This window comes from Pinus tabuliformis, chromosome Q (genome assembly GCF_031772625.1).
Source record: "Pinus tabuliformis cultivar Carrire ecotype Pingquan chromosome Q, CPIR1, whole genome shotgun sequence".
NCBI lineage: Eukaryota > Viridiplantae > Streptophyta > Pinopsida > Pinales > Pinaceae > Pinus > Pinus tabuliformis.
In genome coordinates, this window is record NC_142296.1 from 471,352,118 (window position 1) to 471,379,542 (window position 27,425).

The 27,425-nt window shown below is 38.2% G+C and overlaps 1 protein-coding gene across 2 annotated transcripts in view; it reads left to right on the forward strand.

Annotated features, from left to right (window-relative positions):
• Positions 1-317: 317 nt before the first annotated feature.
• LOC149220242 (uncharacterized) overlaps positions 318-27,425 on the forward strand; it is a 67,208-nt gene continuing 40,100 nt past the window's right edge. The window contains exons 1-4 of one of the 2 annotated variants that reach the window (XM_089384712.1): positions 318-699; positions 2,815-2,858; positions 4,532-4,655; positions 5,042-5,174. In XM_089384712.1, the coding sequence (XP_089240838.1) occupies positions 519-699; positions 2,815-2,858; positions 4,532-4,655; positions 5,042-5,174 (482 nt within the window). In that variant the 5' untranslated portion in view covers positions 318-518. The remainder of the gene's footprint in view (positions 700-2,814; positions 2,859-4,531; positions 4,656-5,041; positions 5,175-27,425) is intronic. The other variant, XM_089384711.1, reaches the window with a different exon arrangement.

Below are 27,425 nucleotides of genomic sequence, written 5' to 3' on the forward strand. Positions count from 1 at the left end.
AAAAAAGTTAATAATATAAAAAAAACACTATAAAATATCAATTAAATAGGAATTTCTCCTATAGACGACAACTTGAATCCAAGTCATAATTTTTAAATATATAGCTATAAAGAAATCACAACATTAATCCAACTACCAGTTTTAAAATATTTTTTTTAAATATACCACCTAATTCTAAAAACACACCAGAGTATAAATCCTATCGTAAATTTCTAAAATATTTTTTAAATATTTCCCAATTTGATAATAGCTTATAATACATTAGGGCACCGGAAGTGGGACACCTACATTAACATGCCCCCAATATCCCCTCGATCCGTAAAGAGGAGGGAGGGAGAAACCATCTCGCCACATGAGCAACACAAAACATAACAAAGGTTGAAGTGAGGGAGCGGAGTATATAACAAAATCCTGACTGCAGTGGGTGAATAACAAATACAATCGGATTGTTTTTGTGTTTGTGTGTGTTCCCACTCCTCTTGGTTCCTTCCTCTCTTTTCTAAGGTCAAGAGAGTAGCATGGCTACACAGCCGAAAAACCAAAGCATGAAGGGGGGCAGCAGCATCACGCCTGAGGCCCGAAAAGTCATAGATGGCATCAAGGAGATAGTGAAGGGCTACAATGACGAAGATATTTACCAAATGCTTCATGAATGCAACATGGATGCCGATGAGACCGCACAGAAGCTGCTCACTCAAGGCAAGTTTTTGTTATTTATCCTTTTTCTCTGTGTCACTGGTTTTTAGTTCACCTGGGTTCTTTGCACATCAAGCTTATCTCCCCTGCAAGACCATGTTGATCTTGTTGGAACTCGGCTTTGGCATCCTCCCGCTCCGGAGGTTGAAAATTTTAAAGCCAAAATAGGAACCCAGTTGGAGAAACTTTACCTTTTCTGCTGGGTATTTTTTGGGGAAAGGAATCCTATGCTTAGCTGGTAGTGTTTTTGGGCTTGCAAGATTTACTCAATGGGGAGGCAGTTGGTGCAGCAGAATTAGGCCTTTAGGTCAAGGTCTTCTATTTCTTTAAGCAGACCCTATTTACATATAGATGTCTTTTGCTGGTAGGCCTTTCATGAGCCTTTCATGATTTACCAAGGATTGGTAGGCAGGATTTGTTGATCTGTTGTCTAGAAGATAGTCATGGTCAAACCGTTAAAACCAGACAACTCTAGTATATTGCATTAAGGTTGGGGTCTGTCACTTCTTCAAGGTTAATAAAGAAAAATAGTGGGCTTTTACCATTCACCCAGCCTCATTCACCATACCTGCTTAAGGTCTTGCTAATTTGGAAAGTGCTCCGTGGGACCAGTATCAGCGACATCGTGAGAGTCAAAACCATTTTGGCTGAAAATGTGAAAGTGACTGATGCATAACTCCCAAGTCACATTCAGAATGGGGGTGCATAATAATCATGTAGTTGCATTTTAGCCTCAGGCGTCTGTAGCTCATTTTTTTTTTTGTTGCAATTATAGACACAAACTAATATAGTTGAACTGTTCTGCCAATATTTTTTCAAAGCAATTTTGTTGAATCCTCAAAGGGGATGTTGATTTTGCCCCAAATCATGTAGATTGCTATGAGGAAGATTGCATATTGATGGCTCATCAAGATATAAAATTTGTAAGTGGATATTGTTAGACTTCCAAAGCCATAGTGGGAATGTGGGTGCCTGATAAACATACTCGTGTTTGAACCTTCACTTTCTCAGTACAAAACTGACATATCAGAATGCTCTTGTGATTTCTTTGAAATTGTCTTTATCCAAATCCTCCTTTTTCAGTATAGCGTATATAAAACAAGGGGCTTTATGGATTTATTTTGTTTTAAGCCTGTAGATAGTTTCAATTTAATATTTCAGCTCCCTGTTTCTTTTAAGGGAATCCATGCTGACTGGGTTGTCATCTTGAATTTTGTAACTGTCTTGACTCATATCCAATATTGGATCCTTATGAGAACTGCTTGTCAAGGCAGAAAATTGTAATCTGGATGTAAGCCACAGTAGCAAGACGAGTACGAACTCTTGAAGCTCACGTTTGTTGTAGCTGACCAATTTATCTAATTTAATGTTATTAAGGAATTAGGTATTTTTGTGATCTTAAGTAATGTATTCCCTAACTTTTTCTGATGCCAAAACAACATTTTATAAATTGAATACACGTTTGGATTTTACAATCTTATCTTACCTAAAAATTTGAGTGCTCTAACTTTTATCCGTCACTATCATAGCTTTTTGACTATGTTAGATGAAAACACCACAGACAGGGACATAACAGTAGAAAACAGACTTTTGGTATCGGTTTGTTTTTTACAATTTGAACACACATGGCAACTAAACTTCCAGGAGAATTTTATTTTGAGGGGAACAATTTTTAACAGTTTGATTATATTGGTTATGTCAATGTTGCTATGTTATATGTGTGTGTGTTTGTATAGATGAACCTAATGGCTAACCTCATCAAAAAATTTGAACTTGAACCAAACCCAATCATTGCCAAACTTGGACTTCAACCCAAACCATGTGACTTAGCTTCCAAGCACACCTAATTCTTTTGCTTTGCTCTTTGATCATTCCAGGCTCGATTATGCATGATTACCATATTTTTCTAGGGCTGATTTGTATTTACTACTAATTTAGCTGCATTGTTAGGTTCGAATGGTATAATTTTAGTTTCATTCTTCCCTTCAAGCATCTGGCATGTGTGTGTTGAGCATAGCATTTATGTTGTTCATCAATGTGGTTTCTGTTCATCACTTGTTTTTTCTTTTTCTTTTGGACTTACGTGAGATCCCTCGTAATGTCTCATTGATATTGCAGGTCCTTTTCACGAGGTTAAGAGGAAACGGGACAAGAAAAAAGAGGTAAGCAATGGTGCAATATACTTGTTGGGCTTAAATTCTCTGAAAGGATTTTACTTTAGTAACTTAACAGTTTTATCTCTTTTGATTCTTTCCTGTATTGAATGACAATATCGGTATGTCCGTTTGTGCCCTTTTTGTGATGTTCGTTGTCTGTCATCATGTTATTTTGTGCCCTTTTGCGGTGTTAAATAACATAGAATAGTGGTAGCTAGAACTAAGAATATGGGATATATACAGAACAAGAATCCAAATACCGCTGATTGATCAGCAGGACAATTGAACTTCTGTACTCATAGTTTGATTCGTTGAGAAGAAATATACTAGAGAGAGTGTTTGTTGAACAGCAAAATCACTGCCTTAGCTAATTGCTGGGAGAAGAGAGAGATCGTGCAGGCCCAATCTTTAAGAAATTTAAAGTTTTATTAAATAAACTAATTGTACTAACAGTGAGGGAGTAGACAGAAGGATATATTTAAAGCAATGTTGCCTCAAGAGTCTTTGCCTTTACCGTAGAAAGAATCTTGTACATTTCAAGAAATGGGAAAGCATGAAAGAGTTGATTATCTGAATGTATGTAGTATCCTGATGAAACTGAAGTCTGATATTGGATTCTCTTACATGCTGTAAACCTGGGTGGGTGACATTTGGAATGTCATCAATCAGAGAGTGGGTGTTACCAGTTCAAAGTAATGAGGTTGTGTTTTAACTTTTCCATGAGGCCAAATGGCCACATGGGACAAAAGTTTCTCAAATGGTCTTGGTGTACCTCCCACAAGATCCTCCTGCAATGCTGGTTCCCAAGAGAACCTGTTACTGTTGCACAAAGAGAACTTGGACGATGGCATTGGCAACAGATAGTGCTGCTTGCTGTGATATACATCACAGGATTGTAGAGTGTTCACTGCATGGAATTTATGCAACATACACTAGATATGGTATATGGGTTGCCGAAGGAAGACAATGCTGGCATTTTTTTATAAAATGGTAATACCTGTAACATTAGACATCTACAAGGGTTATGTAAAGAAGCCATAACTAATGGTATATTAAGATTTATACAAACTATACGAGGATACTGCCATGCTGTTTTCTGAACTGTATAATATTGGAATTGATTGTCATCTTAGACCAGTTGATGCTGGTGCATATGCTTTTGACCATACAGAAGCATTTAAAACAGATGAAATAGGAGACACTGCATAGTTTTCATTCAGCACCAATCATTTCTTCACTGACTACACGAAGTGATGGAATTTGTATTATACCACTTTGTTGGTGATAAATTGTGATAAATAGTTGGTTCATTCTTATTCCTTTTTTCCCTTCGCTCAGGGGGGTTTCATGGCATGTGATGTGACTGTAACTTACCACTAAGAGCCCAAATTACTCTCTATTCCATTTTTGTTTGTTATATGAAATCACATATTCTGAAGCCCTGATCATTTCTTGGGGCTAATTATTGTGGTAATCTAATTAGTGCAAATGCCTTTTTGGGGTTAATAATTCTATTTTTTGCTCTCTTCCTGTCCATTTTTTGGTTAGATTTGCTATGCTGTATCTAATAGTAATTTATTAGTGGGGAAGTCTCCGCATAGCTTTGCTTGTGACGAGTCTGGTTAATGAGCTTTTACATTTGAAGGTCTGATGGTTCATCATGCGTTCTATTTCTACAGAACACAAGCATTCAGAACTCTATGGATGCTAGACCCAGATTTGGAAATCAAGGTCGAGGTGGAAGGGGGGGATCTTTAATGGGTCGTGGATCTGTTAGAGCAAGCTATCGTCCTGTTTTACAAGGTATGAAATTGCTGCAGGCCACTTTGTACCATTGAATAAAATAATTCCTATTATAATAAACCAATACACAGGACTCTGATTTAAAATTCATTTGTTCAGATTTTAGAATTTGTATGTTCTTATGGTGTGTTTGTGTTTTCCCTTTATTTAAATGCTGCCATTCAAAACATGCTATCCATTTTGATCTTCATCAAGGTTCCAGGGCAATGAGATGAAAAAGATGCCTTAAATTGTAAAGACTACAAGGATATTGCAGAAAATGCATAACTAGAAATGCCCACGTATATGTATACATGGTACAAGCAAGAAAGAACTTGTCATCGATGCATATACTGTATATTGTTTAAAAACATATTTTTAATAGTTTTGTGGGCCTCTTTATTCAGATATTGGTGGTGTTAAAGCCTCGATTCCAAGGGAGAATGGAACCTATAAAATTGCAAACAAGAGTGACAACTCTGTTATACCTCCATGCACAAATGAAAATGTCCAAGCTAAGGAATGCGCTTCAGGAACAAGGTAGGGAGCTTTAACACAATTGTATTCTTGTAGGGATAGATTTTACTTTAGATTATATCCTCATATTATGATAAGTTAGACATTACAGACCATAGTGGATGAAATTGATTTAGAAACGTCCTTAGTTTGTCTGGTCAGCAGCGTCCATTACTTCTGTAGATATGTTTTTCTTTTCAGTTCCAATGACATATTCTGGCATGTATTTGAACTCAGCTTTTAGATTGGTAAAGAATTTATAATATGTGAATATTGTCATATGAAATTTCATCTTACTGTGTACTGTTTGCTTGCAATACACATCCATATGTTTTGATGTGTTGGGCTGAAGGCACTATTTATTACTATTTTTATTGAAACAGACATTATATTAACTTTGTAACAGAGGGCTGGCTGGATATATCTGTGAAGCTTGAACAGCGGTACACATAAGTTCAGAAAGACTGCTCCCCAATAGGGAGCAGAAGAACACTATTCTTTCAAAAGTTTTACATGCTGGTTTAAAATGTGCTTTTATTTATAATACAAAAACTAGCAAGGAGTTCTGATAAGGCTGTGGGTCTGCCGGCCCTGAGCTGGTTCCATCTTCTGTGGAAGTGTTGCAATCCATGTGGGTCTTGCCCTTCCAAGTTTTCTGGTAATTATCTGCAACTGGGTTTCCATCTGGGCTGATCAAGCAACAGTCTCAGTGCTGTTCCTTGAGATAAGTTGCTGGACATTGTCGACACCACACAGAACAGAGTTGATTGCTCTGGGATGATTATTGAAGATTCAATTTTGCTGTGAATGGCCTGTAGTTCCTCTGTTGCACAGTGAATCCAATCTGGATTTCCATATTCTAATCTGCCTCAACAATCTGGTTCCTTGGTTCTGTATCAATTTTAAAGAACTGGGCCTCCTGTCTTGCCCTGTTATGTTCCAGCTCAACAAGGAGATGTCCACGACTGCTATTTACCATCAACTTCTTAAAAATGTTGAAAAAAACTGTTTTCAGTGCAGTAATTTCGATATTTAAAGGCTCTATGCATTGAACTCATTGGATCTGGGTCATCTTTCCCCTCTCTGCAAATTTATGATCTCCCAGGCCAAGGAGTAAAATGGAGACAGAGGAATGCTCTGTTGTTATGCTGTGCTGACAAGGGGGTGTACTTTTAGGGCCACGTTGATACTTTCTTCCTTATGGATGTGACTGATATTTTGTGGGTTTAGCATGTACCAACCCTGTAACCTTTGATAGGTGGCTTATTGAAGTTTGGGGGTTTGGCTTTTGGCATGCCCCCTTCTATGATTTGTCTATCTTTTTTTAACTGAGAGCTTTATGGGATGTTCTCATCCTGCATTTTTTTGATCTGGTGAAAAGATGCCAAAAATGGAGGAATCTGATCTGGATTGATGAATGTGTGGATTCTCTGTGAATCAGATGCAGGTATTGTGCCTTCTTGGGTGAATCCAGTAACTTTGGTTGGCTTTTTCAGTTGTTACTCTATTATGCTTTCTGAATGATCCAAAATGGATTCAGTTTTGCCTCCAGATCAAAGTCTTCAAATTCAGTGGAAAGTGGGATCAAGTCGAAGTGCTCGACAAGACGATTCCAAATGGTGCAAACTGCGCGAAAATCCGAGTTTGGATGAAGAAGTTAAGGCTAGTGAAAGTTTCAGGTAAACTATGGCAAAAAGGTCAAAATGTCAAAGTCAACAAAAGTCAAAGTCAAACTGGTCAACAGTCAAAAGTCAAAGATGACAGCAGGACATGTGTTGTCTCGGGAATGTGCCACATGCCTTTGATGATGTCAGTAAGGAGGGTGATGTGATTGGTTCTGATTGGTGCATTTGGACCAATCAGGAGCTAACACGTGGCAGTTCGGATTTTGTCCAATATTGGCATCGAATCCCAAAATTGGGGGTCAGGGAGGATTGAACCCCTGACCTCTCGGGATAGCAACAACTTCACCGGATTCCGCTAACCGTTAGAGCAATTGACGGACTTGATAATGGTGCGGATGAACTTATATTTATGGTGGATAAGGTTTCTAACCATCGGGAAAAGGGCCGGATGGTCGGGTCAACCCCAAACCGTCGGACCCTTAGCATGAATTGTTAACGAAGCCGTCGGAGTCAGTGGACAGGGGTCAACCATGGAGCCAAGGTTCAACCTTAATGCGATATATATGTATCGTATCCAAACTATATAATATGTGATATATTATATATCGTATCAAACTTTATCACCGCAACGTTTAACATACATCATATAACATATATTGTATGCGTATTAAGAGGCAGGAGCGTCGGGCGGGGGATTCGACCTGCCGACCTCGCTAACATATAAACACTTCAACTCATATGGATTTGCCAATTACGCTACACCTTTGAAGCTTGATAACAAGCCGAACCAAAACATATTTAAACACTGTTTGCAGGTACAGTCCGTCGGAGGAATGCGGTTTTCCATAGCGGTATTTTTGCCGCAGAGGTGGTTTTTGGGCACAAAAAGGTGGTTTTGCACAGTGTGAAGGTGGTTTTGCTCATTCCAGGGGGTCTAGAGGTCACTTTGGCCAAATATGAGCAACTTTATACTCATTTGACTCGAAATTTCGAGCTGGACGCAGTGGTGACGTCCATTTTCTCATCTGAGTCTCTGTTTTTGAGCTCATGCTTGTAACAACATTCTTGAAGACATAATAAAGAGGTCGACAATGGAAGCGAAAGGACCAGGAGACGTAGCCAGGAAGTCTGGTGAACTCCTTTATTAAATTCTGTTGTGTTGATGTGTTTGAGCATGTTTTTAAATGGTTTAATTGTTTATGTTATTCGCAATCTTTTCAATCCATTGCATTAAGTAACATAAGCGAATTCACACATAGTCTATAATACCTTTTTCATTAACGGATCAAGTGGTATCAGAGCAGCAATGCTTTTAAGGTTTGACAAGTTTGTGTGAAGATTTGAATGCTTACTAGGTTGGGGTCAAACGAGCCGAAGGAGAGCTTGTTGAAGCAAACCCAGAAATTGGAAGGGTCGCTTCTCGAAGAAGAAGAATGACGGAAGAACATCCCATTGGCACAGAATCTCAGTTCCTAGATAGTTTTATGACAATATGTGCAATGGTGGAAGAGATGTATAACGAGTTTAAAAAGGGTGAAGGTGAAGGCACTTCATCATCCAAACCAGATAAAGAAGACGAGGAACCTTTTCTTTTCTCTCCTCTAGACAAAGACGATAAGGGGAAAGGAGAAAAGCCGCCTCCATCTCCTCCATCATCACCATCATCGTCATCATCCTCTTCTTCTCATAAATCTAATTCTAAAAAGAAGAAGAAGAAAACCTCTTTGATCAAATTAGATGTAAAATTTGATTTGCAGATTTATGATGGAGAACTTAACGCTGAAAAGCTTGATAATTGGATAAGGCAAATTGATGTATATTGTAGGGTGTAGAAAGTTGATTCAGAAAGAAAGAAGATCCAACTTGCTAGCCTTCGACTTGGAGGAACCGCACTTGTATGGTGGGAAGGGAAGACTCAAGCAGATCTCCAAAAGCATGGTAAAATCATTTCAACTTGGAATGAATTTGTTTTTTTTTTATATTAAAAAGCAATTTTATCCATTGGCTTATATGCAACAAGCAATGATGAGTTGGCAAACACTACGTCAATTAAAAGGTCAAAGTGTTCAAAGTTATACCCAGGAATTTCGTAAGAGAGCTTTAACATTAGGCATTTCATTGGACTCACCAGAAACATTGTTGAAATACATAGGTGGTCTTCATAGTTATTTGAGGCATACCATACTTATGTTCAACCCAACTAGCTTAGATGATGTATCTGTTCAAGCAACACATCTAGACGCTAGAGGTAAAAATGTAACCCAAGATGTTGAGAAATCATCCAAACCCACTGAAGGCAAGAATAAAGGCAAGAAGAAACTCAAGTGGAAAGAGAAGAAAACAAATACTGTAAAGAAGGATAAACCTTCATGCACTCATTGTAAGAAGGAAGGACACAATGAGGCACACTGCTGGTCACTGCCTCCAGAATTGAAGCCTAAGAAGTTCGGGAGTAAAGAGCGAAAGAATGTTGCTGCTATTCAAAAGGACTTGGGATCAAATTCAGGGGACGAAACAACGGTTACAACTACAGGTATAAAAAGTAAAGATTCTAAAGCATCTACAACTACTTCTTCAAATTCTGTTGATAATGATAATGATGAGAGAAAAAGAAATGAGCTATTTCACATTAGAGTCATTTCCAAGCATACTAAAATTGATACTTTATTTGATAGTGGGTCGCAAGTTAATTTGATTTCCAAAGCAATGGTAAAGAAGTTGGGTCTAGAAACAAAACCTCATAAAAAACCATATCGATTAGGTTGGGTGTGTGATAAAACTAAACTACAAGTTACGAAACAATGTAAACTTTGTTTTGCTATTGGGTCAAAGTTTGTAGATGAGGTTGAGTTAGACATAGTCCGATTGGATATATGCGGAATTGTATTAGGAAGTCCATACTTGTATGATAGAAATGCTATCTTCTATCGAATTGAAAATAAGTATCAACTCACTAAGGATGGAATTGAATATATTGTAAGAGCTCATAAACTCAAAGATAACTTCTCTCTCATAAATTCTGGACAGATGAAAAGAATTGTAAATGCAAGTAAACAATTTTTACTTATGATTGTAAAAGCAAAGGATATTGATAAATCCGATGCATTCAAAGGTTGTAATCCTAAATAGAAAGCAGATCTAGTTAAAGTTGTTTCTGATTATGATATTCTGTTTCAAGGACCTAAAGGGCTTCCACACAAGCGGGAGATAGAACATGAGATTTATTTGCAGCAGGATGCTCCACTACCTAAAATTGGAATGTACAGGTTATCAGCTCTAGAGAATGCAAAAATAAGGAAGCAGGTACAGGAGTTGCTCGATCAAGGGTTTATTCGACCAAGCACATCACCGTGCGGATCACCTATTGTGTTAGTGCGAAAGAAAGACGGTTCGTGGCGAATGTGCATTGATTTTAGAGCATTGAATAAAATCAAAATAAAGAATCGTTATCCTCTTCCTCATATTGATGATTTGATAGATCAATTAAAAGATGCAGTTTACTTCTCTAAATTAGACTTGCGAAGCGGCTACCATCAGATTAGAGTCGCAGAATAGGATGTGTGGAACACTGCTTTCAAAACGAAGCAAGGACTCTATGAATGGATGGTTATGCCTTTTGGCTTAACTAATGCTCTAGCCACATTCATGCGAGTCATGAATGATGTATTTAGGCCATTCATTGATGATTTTGTAATAGTCTATTTAGATGTTCTTGTTTTCAGTGGAACATGGGATGAACATCTTAAGCATATAAAGCAGGTTTTCGATGTTTTGAAAAGAGAAAATCTCTATGTAAAACTGTCAAAATGTGAATCTGGCAGAACATCCTTAAATTATTTGGGTTATATTGTAGGGGGTGGTGAATTGAAGATATATCCCTCTAAGGTCGAAGTCATTGTAAATTGGCCTATAAGCCCAATACTGCTACAGAAGTTAGAAGTTTCTTAGGGGCAACGCAATATTGGAGAAAGTTTATTGCTAAATTTTCATTGATTGCAACTCCTTTACATTCTTTGACAAGTGTGAAATAGGGGTTTCAGTGGGGAGGCAAACAATAGAAAGCCTTTGACAAATTGAAAGAAAGGATTAGTACAACGCCAGTACTAGCACTGCCAGATCTTCAACATCCATTCGAGATCGAGACAGATGCAAGTGAATATGCCATTGGGGCAGTGTTGATGCAACATGGAAAGCATATATGCTTCCATTTTGAGACATTTACTTCAGCAGTAGTAACTATCCCACATATGATAAGGAATTATATGCATTAGTTCAGAGTGTTAAAAAGTGGAAACATTACATAATGGGTAAAGAAACAATCATACACACAGATCATCAACCACTACAATATTTACACTCACAAACTAAATTGCAACAATCAAGACATTACAGGTGGATGGGTTTCCTACAACAATTTCATCTTGTTATCAGATATAAGAAGGGCATACATAATAAGGTTGCAGATATGTTATCAAGACCAATTATAAATGCATCCACAATACTTAAGCATAATTCAGTAAATCATGAAAGTTACATAGAACAATATGCTCAAGACACAGATTTTAAGGATGTATATGCAACTTTAAGTCATGGCAAGCAGGTAGAAGAATTGGATTATTACATAAAGGACAAACTCTTATATCATTTGGGAAAGTTATGCATTCCACAAACTGAAAGAGTTAACATAATTCGAGAAGCACATACTTCTCTCATATCAGGTCATTTTGGTGTAAGTAAAACAGTTGCACAATTACAAAGATTTTGCTATTGGCCACGGATGAATGAGACAGTTTCTAGATATATTAAAGGATGTACTATGTGTGCTACAAGCAAGCCAAGTAATAGAAAATTAGGCTTGTATACTCCATTACCAATTCCTTCTCGTCCTTGGGAAAGTGTTTCCATGGATTTTGTTTGGGTATTGCCAAAGTCTAGAAATGGTCATGATTATTTGTATGTAGTTGTGGATAGGTTCAGTAAAATGTATATTTTGACACAATGTAATAAACAAGTCACAGTTGAACAAACTGCAAAGTTGTTCTTTCAAAATGTATGGGTCCATTTTGGGTTACCCACTTCTATTGTATCCGATCGAGATTTTCGATTTGTCGGGAAATTTTGGTCAAATCTATGGGAGTTGATGGACACAAGGTTGAAGAAGAGCACGACATTTCATCCGCAAACAGATGGTAGACAGAAGTGGTCAACAGGATAGTGATACAGTTGCTTCGAGGATATTGCAGCAAGCATCCCAAACTTTGGGATGAGCATTTGTGTTGTGCAACATGCTTACAACCATGTGAAACATTCTTCTATTCAGAGATCTCCTTTTGAGACTTGTTTTGGTTTTACACCAAAATCTCCCTTGGATTTTGTCTTTTGGTAAAGACATAGCAGTTGATGGACACAGTGATGTGGACAAAGCAACCAAGTTCATTGAACAAATCTAGGAAATTCACCAGGCAGTACAGGAACAACTGGAAAGAAGCCAAGCAAAGTATAAAGCGCGGCATGACAAACATCGAGTATTGCATAGTTTTCAAGTTGGTGATCAAATCTGGTTGTACATTAGCAAAGAAAGATTGCAAGGGAACGTAAAAATTTGAAACCAATTAGATATGGTCCTTTCAAAATACTTGATAAAATTGGTGAAAATGCTTTCCGCCTAGATCTACCAGCTTATATGCAAATTTGTTTAGTCGGAAATGTTGAAAACTTGCGATTGTATGAACCTTCATTGATTGAAGATCCTGAAGAGCAAGGTCATCTACCTTCCATCGAAGATCTTTTGCCCGAGTATCTTAATGAGCTACAGGAGGACACAGTTCTTGACAGGAAAATAAGGACTTCGTGACAGGGAAATGTTTAGTATCTTCGAGTTGGACTCAAGGGGACAAATCCAAGTAAGGCACGATGGATAGAAATTGGAAAAGCGAGGGAACTTTATCCTCACTTACTCTATAATTAAAACCAACTTTTGGTGGACCAAAAGCTTCCAGTGGGGAGTAGTGATCCAAAATGGATTCAGTTTTGCCTCTAGATCAAAGTCTTCAAATTCAGTTGAAAGTGGGATCAAGTCGAAGTGCTCGACGAGACGATTTCAACAGTGCGAACGACGCGAAAATCCGAGTTTGGATGAAGAAGTTAAGGCCAGTGAAAGTTTCAAGTAAACTAGGGCAAAAAGGTCAAAAAGTCAAAGTCAACAGAAGTCAAAGTCAAACTGGTCAATGGTCAAAAGTCAAAGATGACATCAACAAGACACGTGTCGTCCCGGGAATGCGCCACATGCCTTTGATGATGTCAGCAAGGAGGGTGACGTGGTTTGTTTTGATTGGTGCATTTGGACCAATCCAGAGTTGACACGGGGCAGTCCGGGTTTTGTCCAATATTGGCATGCAAACCCCAAAATTGGGGGGCAAGGAGGATCGAACCCCTGACCTCTCGGGATAGCAACAACTTCACCGGATTTTGCTAACCGTTAGAGCAATTGTCGGACTTGATAATGGTGCGGATGAACTTATATTTATGGTGGATAAGGTTTATAACCGTCGAGAAAAGGGGCGGATGGTCGGGTCAACCCCAAACCGCCGAACCCTTAGTATGAATTGTTAACGAAGCCGTCGGAGTCAGTGGACATGTGTCAACCATGGAGCCAAGGTTCAACCTTAATGCGATGTATATGTATCATATCCAAACTATATAATATGCGATATATTATATATTGTATCAAACCTTATCACCGCAACCTTTAACATACGTCATATAACATATATTGTATGCATATTAAAAGGCAGGAGCGTCGGGCGGGGGATTCGACCCGCCAACCTCCCTACCATATAAACACTTCAACTCATACGGATTTGCCAATTACGCTACACCTTTGAAGCTTGATAACAAGCTGAACCAAAACATATTTAAACACTGTTTGCAGGTACAGTCTGCCGGAGGAGCGCAGTTTTCCAGAGTGGTATTTTTGCCGCAGAGGTGGTTTTTGGGCACAGAAAGGTGGTTTTGCACAGCATGGAGGTGGTTTTTCTCATTCCAGGGGGTTTGGAGGTCACTTTGGCCAAATATGAGCAACTTTATACTCATTTGACTCGAAATTTCGAGCTGGACTTAGTGGTGATGTCCAATTTCTCATCTGAGTCTCTGTTTTTGAACTCATCCCTGTAACAGCATTCTTGAAGACATAATAAAGAGGTCAACACTGGAAGTGAAAGGACCAGGAGACGTAGCCAGGAAGTCTGGTGAACTCCTTTATTAAGTTCTGTTGTGTTGATGTGTTTGAGCATGTTTTCAAATGGTTTAATTGTTTATGTTATTCACAATCTTTTTGATGCATTGCATGAAGTAAGATAAGCGAATTCACACATAGTCTATAATACCTTTTTCATTAACGGATCACTGAACATATGTGAGGACCTTTTTTTGAGTGCACCTGTGAGAATGGTAGGATGATGCCTAATTAAGTCTCATTTTTATAGCTCTCTTTCTCTTCCACAATGTCTACTGCTCTGGGTCCTCTGTAATTTGCTGTTGCTTATTCTCTCAGGAGATTGATTGCTGTCTCCTTTATTTGACAGGGGGAGGGGCCTTTGCTATTGAAAATTGATTTGTTTTAGACCCATTTCCAGAAAAAACCTGGGGAGGAGCACCCATATTTTTTTCAGTGCGGGTTATCGTTAAAGAGTAGGGAAATTTTGAATTTCACCTGGAGATTACTGAGTCTCTAAAGAATGGATCATTTTCATATGAATGCCCCTGAAAGAGCAAAAGTCCAGACCTCTTTGATGAGTTTGCTTTCAAAAAACAAATGAGAAGATGATTCCTCCTGTGATTTATACTTAAGGGATCCTGGATGGGCCTTGGATCCCTAGAGTCTGAAAATGATCTGTCCCTGGTAGCTTTTAGTTTTAATGAGCCAAGATCCAAAAGAAAGTATAATGAGCTAAGAGCCAAAAGAAAGTATGCTTAACAAATCCTTAGGGTTTTATGAAGAAAGCTTAGAACATTAGGTAATTGAAGAGGAGGAAGGCCAGGAAAGTTTTTTCTTGTTTTCATAAGTGGAAGTCCTGACTTATGGCTTTCCAGGATTGGGAACCTGAAGGGAATGGTTGCCAATAGTGCCTAAGTCTTTTTGTATGTACCGAGGTACAGTATTTTCTTATTGGATTTTCTTTCTCTCATGAGTTTTCCCCTGTTGTGAGCATCCACAAAAGCTTGGTCCCTAGTGTTTGATTTACAGCTGAGCAGATGATATTTATTATTAACAGCTTAAATTGCTCTACATATCTTTGGGAATAGTAGCTTTGAAGTTGTGCCTATTATCTCATAGTTACTAGATGTGAGTATGATAATGTTATGTTTAGACTTCAATGTTTTTGGCAAACATGTTTGAGCAATAATTATCACGTGTTCAGCTCACCTTTTACCCTTTGCTAACTTATTGCACTCCATATTATTAACATGTTCTGCTTATTATCAAAATATAAAATATATGAAATTAAAATATGTTCTAGCAATTACAGATCCTTATCAATCTTGTTTTCTCTTTGCATTTGCTCTGTTTTCTGAGGCTAAGTTCAGTGTTTATAAGATTTTCTGAGTGCTCAAGGATGTTTTTCCCAAAGCAAATGCTTTGCATTTTGCAGATTTTGCAAGGGTCTGTTCTTATATTATTATATTATATTATATGGACTTCTGATATGGTTAACAATTATTAAGTGAATATCAGTGTTTACATTCTTTGAAACTTTGGGGACGCAATATATCAGCAAAAACCAATTACAGTGTAATATCCCTTTAATATTTTCCTTAAATTATTTGGGAATTTACTTCGGAAAAAAATTATGACGCAAGTTTTATCCGAAAACACCATGAAATTTCACAATTTAAACAACAGGAAATACGGGCAAATAATGTAAAACCCCAGAAATTAAATGAGTGCTGCTACTTTGGCAATTTCATAAAATACTACCATTATCTATAACACGAGACATATGCAGCAAAACTCAGCCTTATTATATATTAAATATGGAATATGATATTACATTCCCATACAGGAAACTAGCTGGAAAGTGGCTGAGGTGATGGTCTCCAAACACTACTACTATACTGAATCTGGCTCCCCAAACTGTAATTAGAAACGAAAGCTCAAATTGGAGTTTTGAGTGATCCCCACTTCAATCCACAGATCTGCTGCAGATGAGCTCACCAACCGATGCGATAAAGCCCAATGAGATTTCTGAATGAAACCTCCACAATAGTGAGTTGGGGTTTTGTCCAACACCCCAAGAACCCAATGATTTTCATCCTAGGGCTCTCCGAGCCTAAAACCCAAGTTTTCAAAGGAACTCTCCAAGAAAAAATATCTTATCCCAATCAGATTTCTGAATGAAACCTCCACAATAGTGAGTTGGGTTTTTGTCCAACACCCCAAGAAACCCAAGAGTTTTCATCCTGCAGAGGTGTTTTCTGGCACGGGTGTATGAACCTGTGTAGTTATTGTTGTAACGGGGGCAATGAAATTTAGTGGTTCCACCCCCTTTCCCTGCTTCAGGTCTGTTAACATATTTCCACAATGGGGTTTGGTCTTGTTTAGTTTTTTGAGCCAACTCATGTTCACTCTCCTTCAACTCCTTTTCACCGGGGTTTTCATCAAATCCACTATGTCCCCCTTCTTCATCCCCTTCTTCATTTTCAATTTCAACCCTCCTTTTTCTACTCTCCAGCACCATAATAACCAGAAAAGGAACCAAGAAGAAGAGAATGCCAAGAAATATAACCATGATGTTTGAAATCTGAAGTTTTGAATTTGCAAAATTTTAAAAAATGGAATGGGAATGGGAATGGGAAATAGAGAAAAATTTATTTATTTATTTAGGAATAATTTAATAAACATTAAAAAAAATTGCTAAACACTCTATTCAATATTGTAGAACTAGAGCCTACTTCTTTGGCATCCAATCTCCCCTTGCAAGCTCTTCAATCTCCCCTTGCTCATTGCTTTCTCTTGCTCTCTGACTTTCTTGCTCCTTGCTCTCTCCTCACTCTCTCCTTGCTCCTCACTCTCTCTTGCTCTTTCTCACTCGTGACTCTCTCCTTGCTCCTGAGTCCTCACTCTCACCCTCTCTCAATCTCCCTCTCTCAATTTCAATTGAGCTCTCACTCTCATTCTCACAATGATAATGAAACCCTCACTCCCTCCCTCCCTCCCTTAATTTATATCAAAAAAAGCAAATTATTATTATTATTATTTTTTTTTTATTTTTTTGTTTGTCGGATTTTTTTTTTAAATTGTTTTGTTCGTCGGGATTTTTTATTTTTTTTGTTTAATTCTGTTTTGTTGTTTTGGTTGGTTTCTTACTCCCGACGGCGAAATTATTATTATTATATTTTTGCTTTTGTGTTTGTTGTTTGTTCTTTCTTTGTTGTTTTTAATATTGTTTATTGTTGTTTTACCTTCCGCACTAATCGCTCCCGTTGGTCGCTTCGGGAGCGATTTTCATAACTCGAGAGCGGTCGGGAGCGATCGCTCACTGACTGCTCCCTTGTTATAAAAATCGCTCCCTTCTTCGCTAATGCAAAATGGCAGGGAGCGCAAATTTTTTTAACGGGAGCGCGCTCCCTTCCCGCTCCTGACTGGAGCGCGGATTGGGAGCAGGATCGAGGGGGGTGGTGCTCCCCCGCAACACTGGTCCTGCTGCTGCAATTGCCTTGACCATCTCCTTATAGTAAGGAGAACGACTAACATGGAAAGGAATGCCATTGGCAAAACGAAATTTTCCAATGGCATCATCTGTATCATTACGGTTCAACTTACCATACATCCCTGTAAGAGTTGGTCTCACTGCACAAGAACGAGAACCCTTAGTCCCAACAAGAGATGGTGGAGGCATATCTTTCATTTGTTTTAATTTTCTTTTGGAGCTTGTGGCTTCATCAATATTTTGGTGAGCTTGGGCATGAAATTTTTACTTGAGAAGTCGTCCTTTGCATCTGCTGCCATTTATTTTCAAGAGCTTTGTTTTTTTGCAATATATGAACATATATGAACCCCTTTGCCACCTACACCCAAAAGATGCATCTTGATCCGACTATAACTCCCAACCCAAGAATGACCACAAACATTGCATTTCCAATGGCGTGTCCCACCTCTTTGTTTTCCTAGTTTTGGTTGAGTTGAAGAGTCAACCATTTTGTTAACATATAACAACATAGGTTTGCTTGGATTGGACGTCCCTTTTGCATATTCTGCCAATGACTTTGATGGGGTTGCAGTTGCACTGGGAGAAACACTAGCTGCACTGCTGCCATGGATTTCATTCATTGTTGATGGGATTTCAGATCCAAGAGGACTTTCTGTTTGAAGATCATAATCACTATCACTGTGAGTGTCATTGTGGCTGCTCACACTGTTGTAATCAACCATTTTACACTCGCAGCTTGCTGTGTTATTGTTTTAATTTATTTTGCATTTATTTTTGTTTTTTTGCCCTGCAGGAACAGTTTAAAAAAATCAATTTCTCATCATGTAAATTAAAATTTACAATGCAAATATACTAGAATAAAATAAAAATTATTAAAACTTAAAAATTGAAACATAAAAAAATTAAATTACAGTGACTGTGTTTTGAAGTTTTCATTAAAATTAAAATTTAAAAATTATTAAAATTTAAAATATTATGATTAAAGTTTAAACTGAAAGATTACAAAATTGTTTTTTGTTGTTGTCAATGTTACTTGGGAGCGGGAGCGGAAGCGGGAGCGGGAGTGACCATTTTCAGAAGCTCCCGGTTTGGGAGCGAATCCCGGAGCGATTTTTTAAAAATATATATATATATATTTTTATATTTTTTAATTTTTGATACATATATGTCAACAAAAACATGTAGAATGATGAATTAGATATAAAAAACATAAAAAAGCATAGATTGAACCATATAACAACAATCATCTAGAAGTTATAATCTTCATCAACCACGTCCGCAAGTTAGTAACATAGTAACATACAACATATTGAGTCTCATGATTCATTAATCTTAAAGTTTCAAGCTTTCAAAATTCAATATATAACATTTATCATCATTGATCACCAAAGTTGTACTTGTAAGCTAAGTGTAACCATTACAACAAATAATATCTAACATGAAATGAAATGTTATAAAATGAAATGAAATGAAACAACTTTCAACTTTCATGAAGCATCATATTCATAATTCATTACTAATGAGTTATAATTGCCAACTTCAAACTTAAATTGTCATATATTGTTTAAAAAAATATCATAATAAATATGAAAGAGTCAATAGTTATAAAAGCTACTAGAAACTAGAAAAGAGAAGTAAATCTATTATCTATTTCTTATGCTTGGGCCTCTTGCCACCACGAGAAATGTCTAATTTTTTAGTCTTGTTGCAAAATCAGGATCTTTGTCATTAATATCACCCTCCAAGCATTAATATCCAGAGGTATCTTTGTCATTACCTTTGTATCTGTATAGGGATCTTTGTCATTAATATCACCCTCTAAGCATTAACATAAGATAGAAAAAGCATAGCATGTCAAGTCAAGATTTTGTTTGAGTGATGCGTACATTTTTAGAAGGGTCATGATAGAGGAATTCGACAACCAATGTCACTAACATCAAGGTACATAGAGGGATTGGTACTCTTGATTAAATATGAGTTCCATACCCTAATACATGACAAAATTCAATGGAAACATTGCAATCCCCCAATCTTGAAATCCTGAAAAACTGATAAGTCTGCTGGATTTTGAATGAAATCTAAAATTCTACTTTCTCCATATGAAATCCAATGAGGACGAAACCACTCTCAAACATCCTGAGTCATTTCATGGTAATGTTAAAAATTTAAGTAAAAGGATGAAAATGAAAATTAAAGAAAATGTCACTTTTACTTTAAGAATTTAACATTACCATGAATAGCATATCAATACTAGGGCCTAGACTTGATCATTAAGTTGCCCCACTCAAAAACTATTTGTTTCTTTCAAAAAAATTGCATTTCGAACATTACTACAAAAAAAAAATGCAAAAAAGGCAAAACGCTCTCGAAAAGGCAGGGAGCGAAATTTTTTTTATGGAGCGCGCTCCCGACCCGCTCCCGAGTCGCTCCCGCCCGGAGCGCGGATCGGGAGCGGGAGCGAGGGGGGGGGGCGCTCCCCCGCAACACTGGTTGTTGTTGTTCTTTATTTTTTTTTTTTAAATTTAAAAATTACAGCACTGTTCTATTCACTATTACAACAATTTTTTTTTTAAACAAAATTTAAAAACTACAACAGTTCAAACTTTCAACTTTAATGTTTACCTAGAGGTGGAGGTCGATGGCACATGTGAGTGGGTTCGACGGGCCACAGCCGCACAACGTCACGGCACAGAGTGGTCGATGGTAGTGGCATAAGTGAGCAGGCCGACGGGCCACAGCCGCACAACGTCATGACACAGAGGGTCGACGACAATGGCGGATGGCTGGGCGACAGTTGGAAGTCGATGACAAAGGGGGTCCGAGGATGGCTAGGCGACAGTTGGAAGTCGATGACAAAGGGGGTCCGAGGATGGCTAGGCGACGGCTGGAAGTCGTGGGCAAACGAACAGTGGGCTGGAGCAACTGCAAGGTGACGTTGTCCACTCTCAAGTCTCTACAGACCGGTCTCGGCGGCGACTCGACTCGGCTCAGCTCAGCGTTGAAATGAAAATGACTCAGTTTGCGTTTAAGTGAAAATGATTCATGAGTTTTAAGTTTTACTCTTATTTTGATTTTATTCAACCTAGGTTTAGACTTTTAGTTCTTAATATTTTTTTGTTTTATTTAGTTTTTTTTTTTTTTTTTCTTTGTATAATTCTTTTGATTTTTGATTTTTTAATTTGGGTCTTATTAGACAAATTTAAAGGGGTACGCCCAAAGGCACCCTTTTTGAAGGGGGACGCCCAGACACACCACATCCTTTTTGGGGAGTCTAAACTCCCACATTGGGGAAACACACCCCCTTGTGTCTCCCTGTGACTCCCCAAAAAGGGTGCTTGGGGAAATGCACCCCCAAGAGACTCCCCGTCACGGGTGCGAGGGGTGTGAGGGGTGCGTGCACCCGACCCTGGGGGACGCATCCCCGTGGAACACTAATTATTAATATAATTATTTTTATAATAAATTCCATTAAAATCTAATTATAGCATCATCCTTGCATTGATATTATAAATTGTTAATATTTCATGTTTTTTCATTTGAAACACCTTTCATGTATATAATTAAAGCATACTTGATAATAAATCCATTTTACAAGAACTATTGTAATGCAATGAAACCAAGAACGAACTGTGCAGAACTGATGCTGATGATGGAATTATTAATATCTCACATATTTTCTTTTGAAACACCTTTCATGTATATAATTAAAACATGCTTGATAATAACTCCATTTTACAGGAATCATTGTAATGTGGCGAAACCAAGAACGAATTGTGCAAAACTGACATTGATGATGAAATATAGCAAGCAAACCCTGTTGGACCCCATAAAACTCCTCCAAAACCCTCCGGGTCTAGTGATGACATAATCTTGCTCCTGTGACCTAGCTATCACCAACCGTGGAAGTCCATCCTAATCAAAGCATAAGGGAGACGAAAAATGGGGAAATTACAAATCCTCTTGCCTTGAGATTGCTTGCCCTCAAGCAATCCACATCTGTCAACTATAAAGGCATCCATACACCAACACCAAGATCCCATATAAACCATTGTGCTAATTCATGCCACCTAATCATGAATGGAAATAAGCCTCTGACTTATCTTGCCATCCATAGATCCACATGGATCCCATTGCCATTTCGGGCATCTCGTGCCCCTCGTGTCTAAGGGCTCTTGCTGTGCTATGCCTCAGACTAAGAATATCTTCCCAAGAATCACCCCATCAATAGAATACCAACTCAAAATCTTTTGGCAATCCATCCCGTGGAAAGGATTGAATGCATGAACACTTGTACACGGAACAAGTCCACTATGCCAATGCTGCAACATGCTCAACTCACGTTGCTTTGCTTGGTCAACCCATAAGTTACTGTAGTCCTGTTGGATACCTCTCTATCTACTTGTGCCTCATCAATGGTCGGTCCCAAGGATGAATGCTTGACTCCCTCGTACACAACTCCAACTTGGGCCTTCAATTGGCTCTCCAAAGATGACTCATCATGCTGTAATGTCCTCTCTAGATTGATGGGATGAGGAGGACGAAATAACCTATTCGACCTTGTAGGCTATAGTCTTGATAAAGGGGTAAAACATAATTTTTCTGTCAGGGCAACATTGTGCAAAAGTTGAGTCAGATTGGGCAAAAACACCCAAAATTGGGGGTTGCATTCACAACCCCTCACATTTGGGAGCCCATGGAGGAATCTATAAATAGAACAGAGTTGGAATCAAATTGGAGCATCAAATTGGATCAATTACATCCCGTTTTCTTGAGCTATGGCTATGAGGGTTTTAAGACCCCTTTTATCTACTAATTTGGGTGGTGAAAGATTCCACCCTAGTTAGTAAACCTTTTTCTATCTTTTGTTATGTTTTATTCTGGGAAGCAGGGATTTTATCTGTTTGGAGTATTAGCAAAGTTTTGGTGGAAAATCTAAGGCAAGACAACCAAAAATCTCCTCAGCTTGTGCTGGTTTGCTTTGAAGCAAGTGGTGTTATTTTTCTAAGGCAGAACGAGTCATTCTGGGGCAACATTAGACGATTCCCTAAGGCAATGCAGATTGAGACAGTGTTGTTATTCTTCCGGAGGCTATCTAAGTCTCTTGAGGGTTGTTTGGAGATAATCTGTGATAGATCCAAAGTGTTCCTGAGGCAAAATTCGGAGGGTCTTCTTGTGATAGGTAGTAGGTGGCAGAATCAAATTAGAGCTTCGGTCTTCCTCTTGAGCAGTTCAACCATTTCCCGAGATCTGCACTATTCTTGAGGCCAGATTCAGAAGTGTTTCCTGTGACAATTCAGTGGCAGATTTAGGGCATTTTTTGAGACAGAGCTCAGTCTTCTTCCTAAGCAGTTCGACCATTTCCTGAGGTAGCTTGATCCCTCCCTTTTTGGAATTGGAATTTAGAAATTCCTGGTCAACTTTTGTAGTAGAGCTCTGGGTTCATCCTGAGGTTGTTCGGATACCTCTGATTTAGGGTCTCATAGGAAAGAGATGAACTGTTGTACTGTTTTTTGCAGTCAGCAGACTAGCATAAGACATCTCAGGTCACTCTGGAGGAGACTGGGATAAAATTGCATGTTGATTGAAGTCTGTTAAATTTGGAACTGATACTGGAACTATTGTCAAATTCATTGATGGTTAAATTACAGTGTTGTATTAGATAGAGTATTGTATTTCTAGATGCTGGGTGAGCAGTCTTATGTTGCTTATTCATGTACCATACTGTTGAATTAACTATTCATTTCATTAGTATACAAACAAAGAAATTCTCTTGGAAACCCTAATTATCGAACTTTTGAATTAACTATTCATTTCATTAGTATACAAATAAAGAAATTCTCTTGGAAACCCTAATTATCGAAGAAACCCTTGGGCAAAATTAACCTACGACACTACACATGCACACTATATATGTCATATTCCTCATGTTCATGCACCTCTGAGTGCTCTTCTTCTTGGCCGCCTTCATATATGGGAACAATATGCTGGTCACTGCTATCATCTCCACATGATTGCCCATACTTTTGAATGAACTTAAATATAGTAGAATGACCCATATTATTCTCATCAGAATTATCAGGATGAGTCATCTCTACAATTTACCCGAGCATGAGTGATTAGGCTGCCAAGGTCTCTTCCAGCTGAAGCAAAGATTTTTCCTCAATTCATTCTTGCTGCCTGATTGAAACTTTGCATCCTTGTCTTCATCAATACTGCTCAAGTAATCAGATGAACAAATTTGCTCCTTCATCCTCATCAGTTCCTCCTTGGTCAACTACCTTCTAAATAGTCTCATGTTCTGCTCATTGTAGCTGCTTGCAAATGGCATCACGGTCTCCCATAATTGAAGATAAAATATTTTGCATATTTGTTTTGACATTGTTCAGATAATGTTCCTTAACGTTGGCAAAGAAGCATTGGAACATTTGGAGAATCAAATCATTGGACCCTTGTAATATCCCCTTTTTCTAAAATTTGCTATTTTAAGTTTTAACCCATAAATTTTCAAATTTTTCTTTGAATACTTTTGCCAAACATTTAGTGAGGAAACATTTTCACAAACACTTGGAAAGCAAAATAAATAACCTGTACAACAAGAATATTGCAAGAGAAACCAATATTTTTCTTGGTTGAAATAGAGAGTTTACATGCAAATATCAACTTTATGAACCTGGACACCGCTCTTGCAAATGGCTGAGCTCCAAAGGTAATGACTTTGGCACTTAAAATTGAACTCATCCCACAAGGAATTTGACCTGGGAAATGAGATAAATTTGGCCCTCTCAGCTCAGCAACTCGACTTCCAAAGGCTAGCAGTGTCTCGGCCTCTTTGCGTGAATGCTCAACTCCGACAAAATGAATCAATCACCAACAAATGAATACCAACTCTGTCAAATGGATCTAACCTCGGCAAATGAATATCAACCTTGGCAAAATGGATAGAACCCCACCAAATAAATATCAGCTTTGGCAAGATGGATAAAACCCCAACAAATAAATATCAGCTCCGGGAAAATGGATAGAACCCCCAACGAATAAATATCATCTCTGGCAAAACGGATAGAACCCCAACAAATAACACAACTCCAGTAAATAATATTTTAGAAAACAAACTTGGCCCAACAGTTGAGATGAATTCAACCCACTGAAGAAAATGACAAGAGATAAACTCAGCCTTCTTACTAAATTTGATCCCAACTACAACAACTCAATCCTGACAAATATATATAGATTTGGCTCCTTGAGAGATAGTTGCAAATTAACCTGCAATTTAAACACAAATGGAAATTTGAATAATTTCCCCGCGATGCGAACTATGGTGGCAATGATGTCCATTGAAATTGGATGATTACTGGCTAGGGTGGCAATGAATGTCTACCAAAACTAGTTTGAGAGTCTTGCCTGAAACCCTTGAGAGAAACTTGTCTGAGCTCCCAAACCAAACACCAAGAAATAATAATAAACCAGAATGAATGAGAAATGACCTTCTATCCCCTTTTATAAGATTTTGCTGGATCCTCTCCAATCTTCTAGAAATCTCCTCTTATTATTTTATTAATAAGCCACTAAGTGCATTTTCCTCTTATTTTGCAAGTAACTTTTGCCCTCTTTTATTTACCCCTTAGATAAAAACATTTTTTCCCTTTACTTTATTAAGTGACTTTTTGTTATCAATTAAATTCACTTTTATCTCTAGAAAATGCCTGAACTACTACCATGATCACACTGGCTTCCCAAAGCCCCTTTCATAATTTTGTCTTGTAGATCTTTTCGTCTCGATTCCAATGAGTTATTACACTGAGGTGTTTCTCCAAGTAATCAACCTGAAACAACACCTAAGTGTAATTAATTAAAATATGCCCGTTAATAACTCCGTTTTATGGAAATCGTTGAAATGCAGTGAAACCAAGATCAAACTGTCCAAAATTGATTTCGATGATGAAAATGGTAAGCGATCCCAGTTGGCCCCCATAAAACTCCTCAAAACCCTCCAGGCCTACCAATAATGTAATGTTGCTCCTGTGACATGTCTGACATAAGCTTTGGAAATCCCTCCTAATCTCTCCACAAGGTAATCCAAAAATTGGGGATATTACAACCCTAGATCAAGCATGATGGCATATGATTTGACTTCGGCCATGATTTCTAAAATTTTGAGTCTCTTTCCAATGTAGGACCCATGGCATTATGCAACCCCTAAAAGCTTTCTACTATTAGCTGGGAAACTTCTCTCATAATGTCATCATTGTAAGGAGGCATAAGTAAAGTTAACCCTATTATCTCATGGAGACAGGAGGCAATTATAACTCTTATCGCTTCACAAGGGTGCTTCAAGAACTCGTGTTGTATCAAGGCAAGCATTGATGGCTTTAGGGCCCAATTTAAACTCCTCTACTCTGATTGGTTCACATCTGAAAGAGGGGAGTCTAACTTCTCCAATTTAAGAAGAGCTTTCATTGCCACCTTTATGATCTTCAAATATGACCCAAGTGCAATGAGAGTTTACAATCTCTTGTTCTTTCTGTAGATCCCTTAGCTGCTCTTGTTGTAGAATAACATGGAATCCTCTTGAGAAGGGTCTGTTGTTCTACCTTTTTCTTTGGTATATATTGCAGTCCACTGATGTACTGTTGTGCTGATTTAAGAGGTGTCTTAAAAGCTCCATTATTCACTGGCTCAACATCAAACCCTAACAACATCATTAACTTGCTCTAGCTCAGCCATACACATAGCTACAACATATACAATATTCATTATCATCATTCTCTAACCTCTAGGTACTCGACCATACACACACTACCAACGAGCATACTCAACATTAACAATGCCAGCAATACAACTTTTTCCTCTCAGGTATGTATGGCATCAGTAGCAACACAAAACTTAGCATGCCAATCACTTACTCTGCTCAACACAATACAACTACAACAGTATATAGAGCATATAATCATGACAAAACACAAGCAGTAGATTCATCAAAACCTGCAACAATTAAACTCGAACCATTACTGTCACACTTCCTCAAAACACTCTGCTATAGATGTCCTCAACTTATTTTGCAACACCAACTTGTCCAACACATCATACTCAGAGCTGTAAATGATCCAATGCGACAGGTGACCACATTCAGCACAGGTCTCCTTCAGCGATCTGTTGCCATCGATCTCAGATACACATTTTCATCCACAGGTTATCATTTGTCTCAAACAATAATGCAACAATGTACAAGGGTGTTCTTCGTTATTACAATGCAGAGTACATGAGTAAAACACAACCAATTTTATTTATGCTTAGATTTAGTCTTGATGCTGGTCTCTTCATTCCCAAATGTATCCCGGTATAGTGAATTTAGCTTCAACAGTATTAGAATAATCAACCTTAGCAGTTTGGTGTGCTTTTCGGTCTTACAACTTCGTAAGGTGAAATGCCCATCAACTAGCAATTGATTGTGAGACCTCTGAATAGGGAAATGGCGATACGCGTCGGCCCCCAGCTGCGTCCCCGACAGTTAATCTATTCGACCAGCCTCAATAATCTCAGCCCACGCAAATATGGCTGTATCTGTCATGAACAGATAAATTGGGGCACAATCTCTTTTAATTACCCATTTTGGTCGCTTCAACCAATGACTTTGATCCTTCATGTCAGCTTGGCCTCACGATAATTTTTTCGGCTTGATAACTCAGCTCTTCAACATGAACTTGGTCCTTGCATTCACACGCAACCTTGCTATGGCATGCTACAGTTCTTGGCTCGAATAGTGCATTGACTCACTCTTCTTTCGGTTATGGCACATTTGGATCCCCTTGCAAAATAGAATTTCGCCCATTGGTTATTCAAAGCGCAACCTTTGAATTAACAACAGTTTGAAGGTTCGGCTTCTTGGCTATGGTTCTGATCGATCCTTGCCAGATAGCTAATATATCAGTCCCAATTAACTG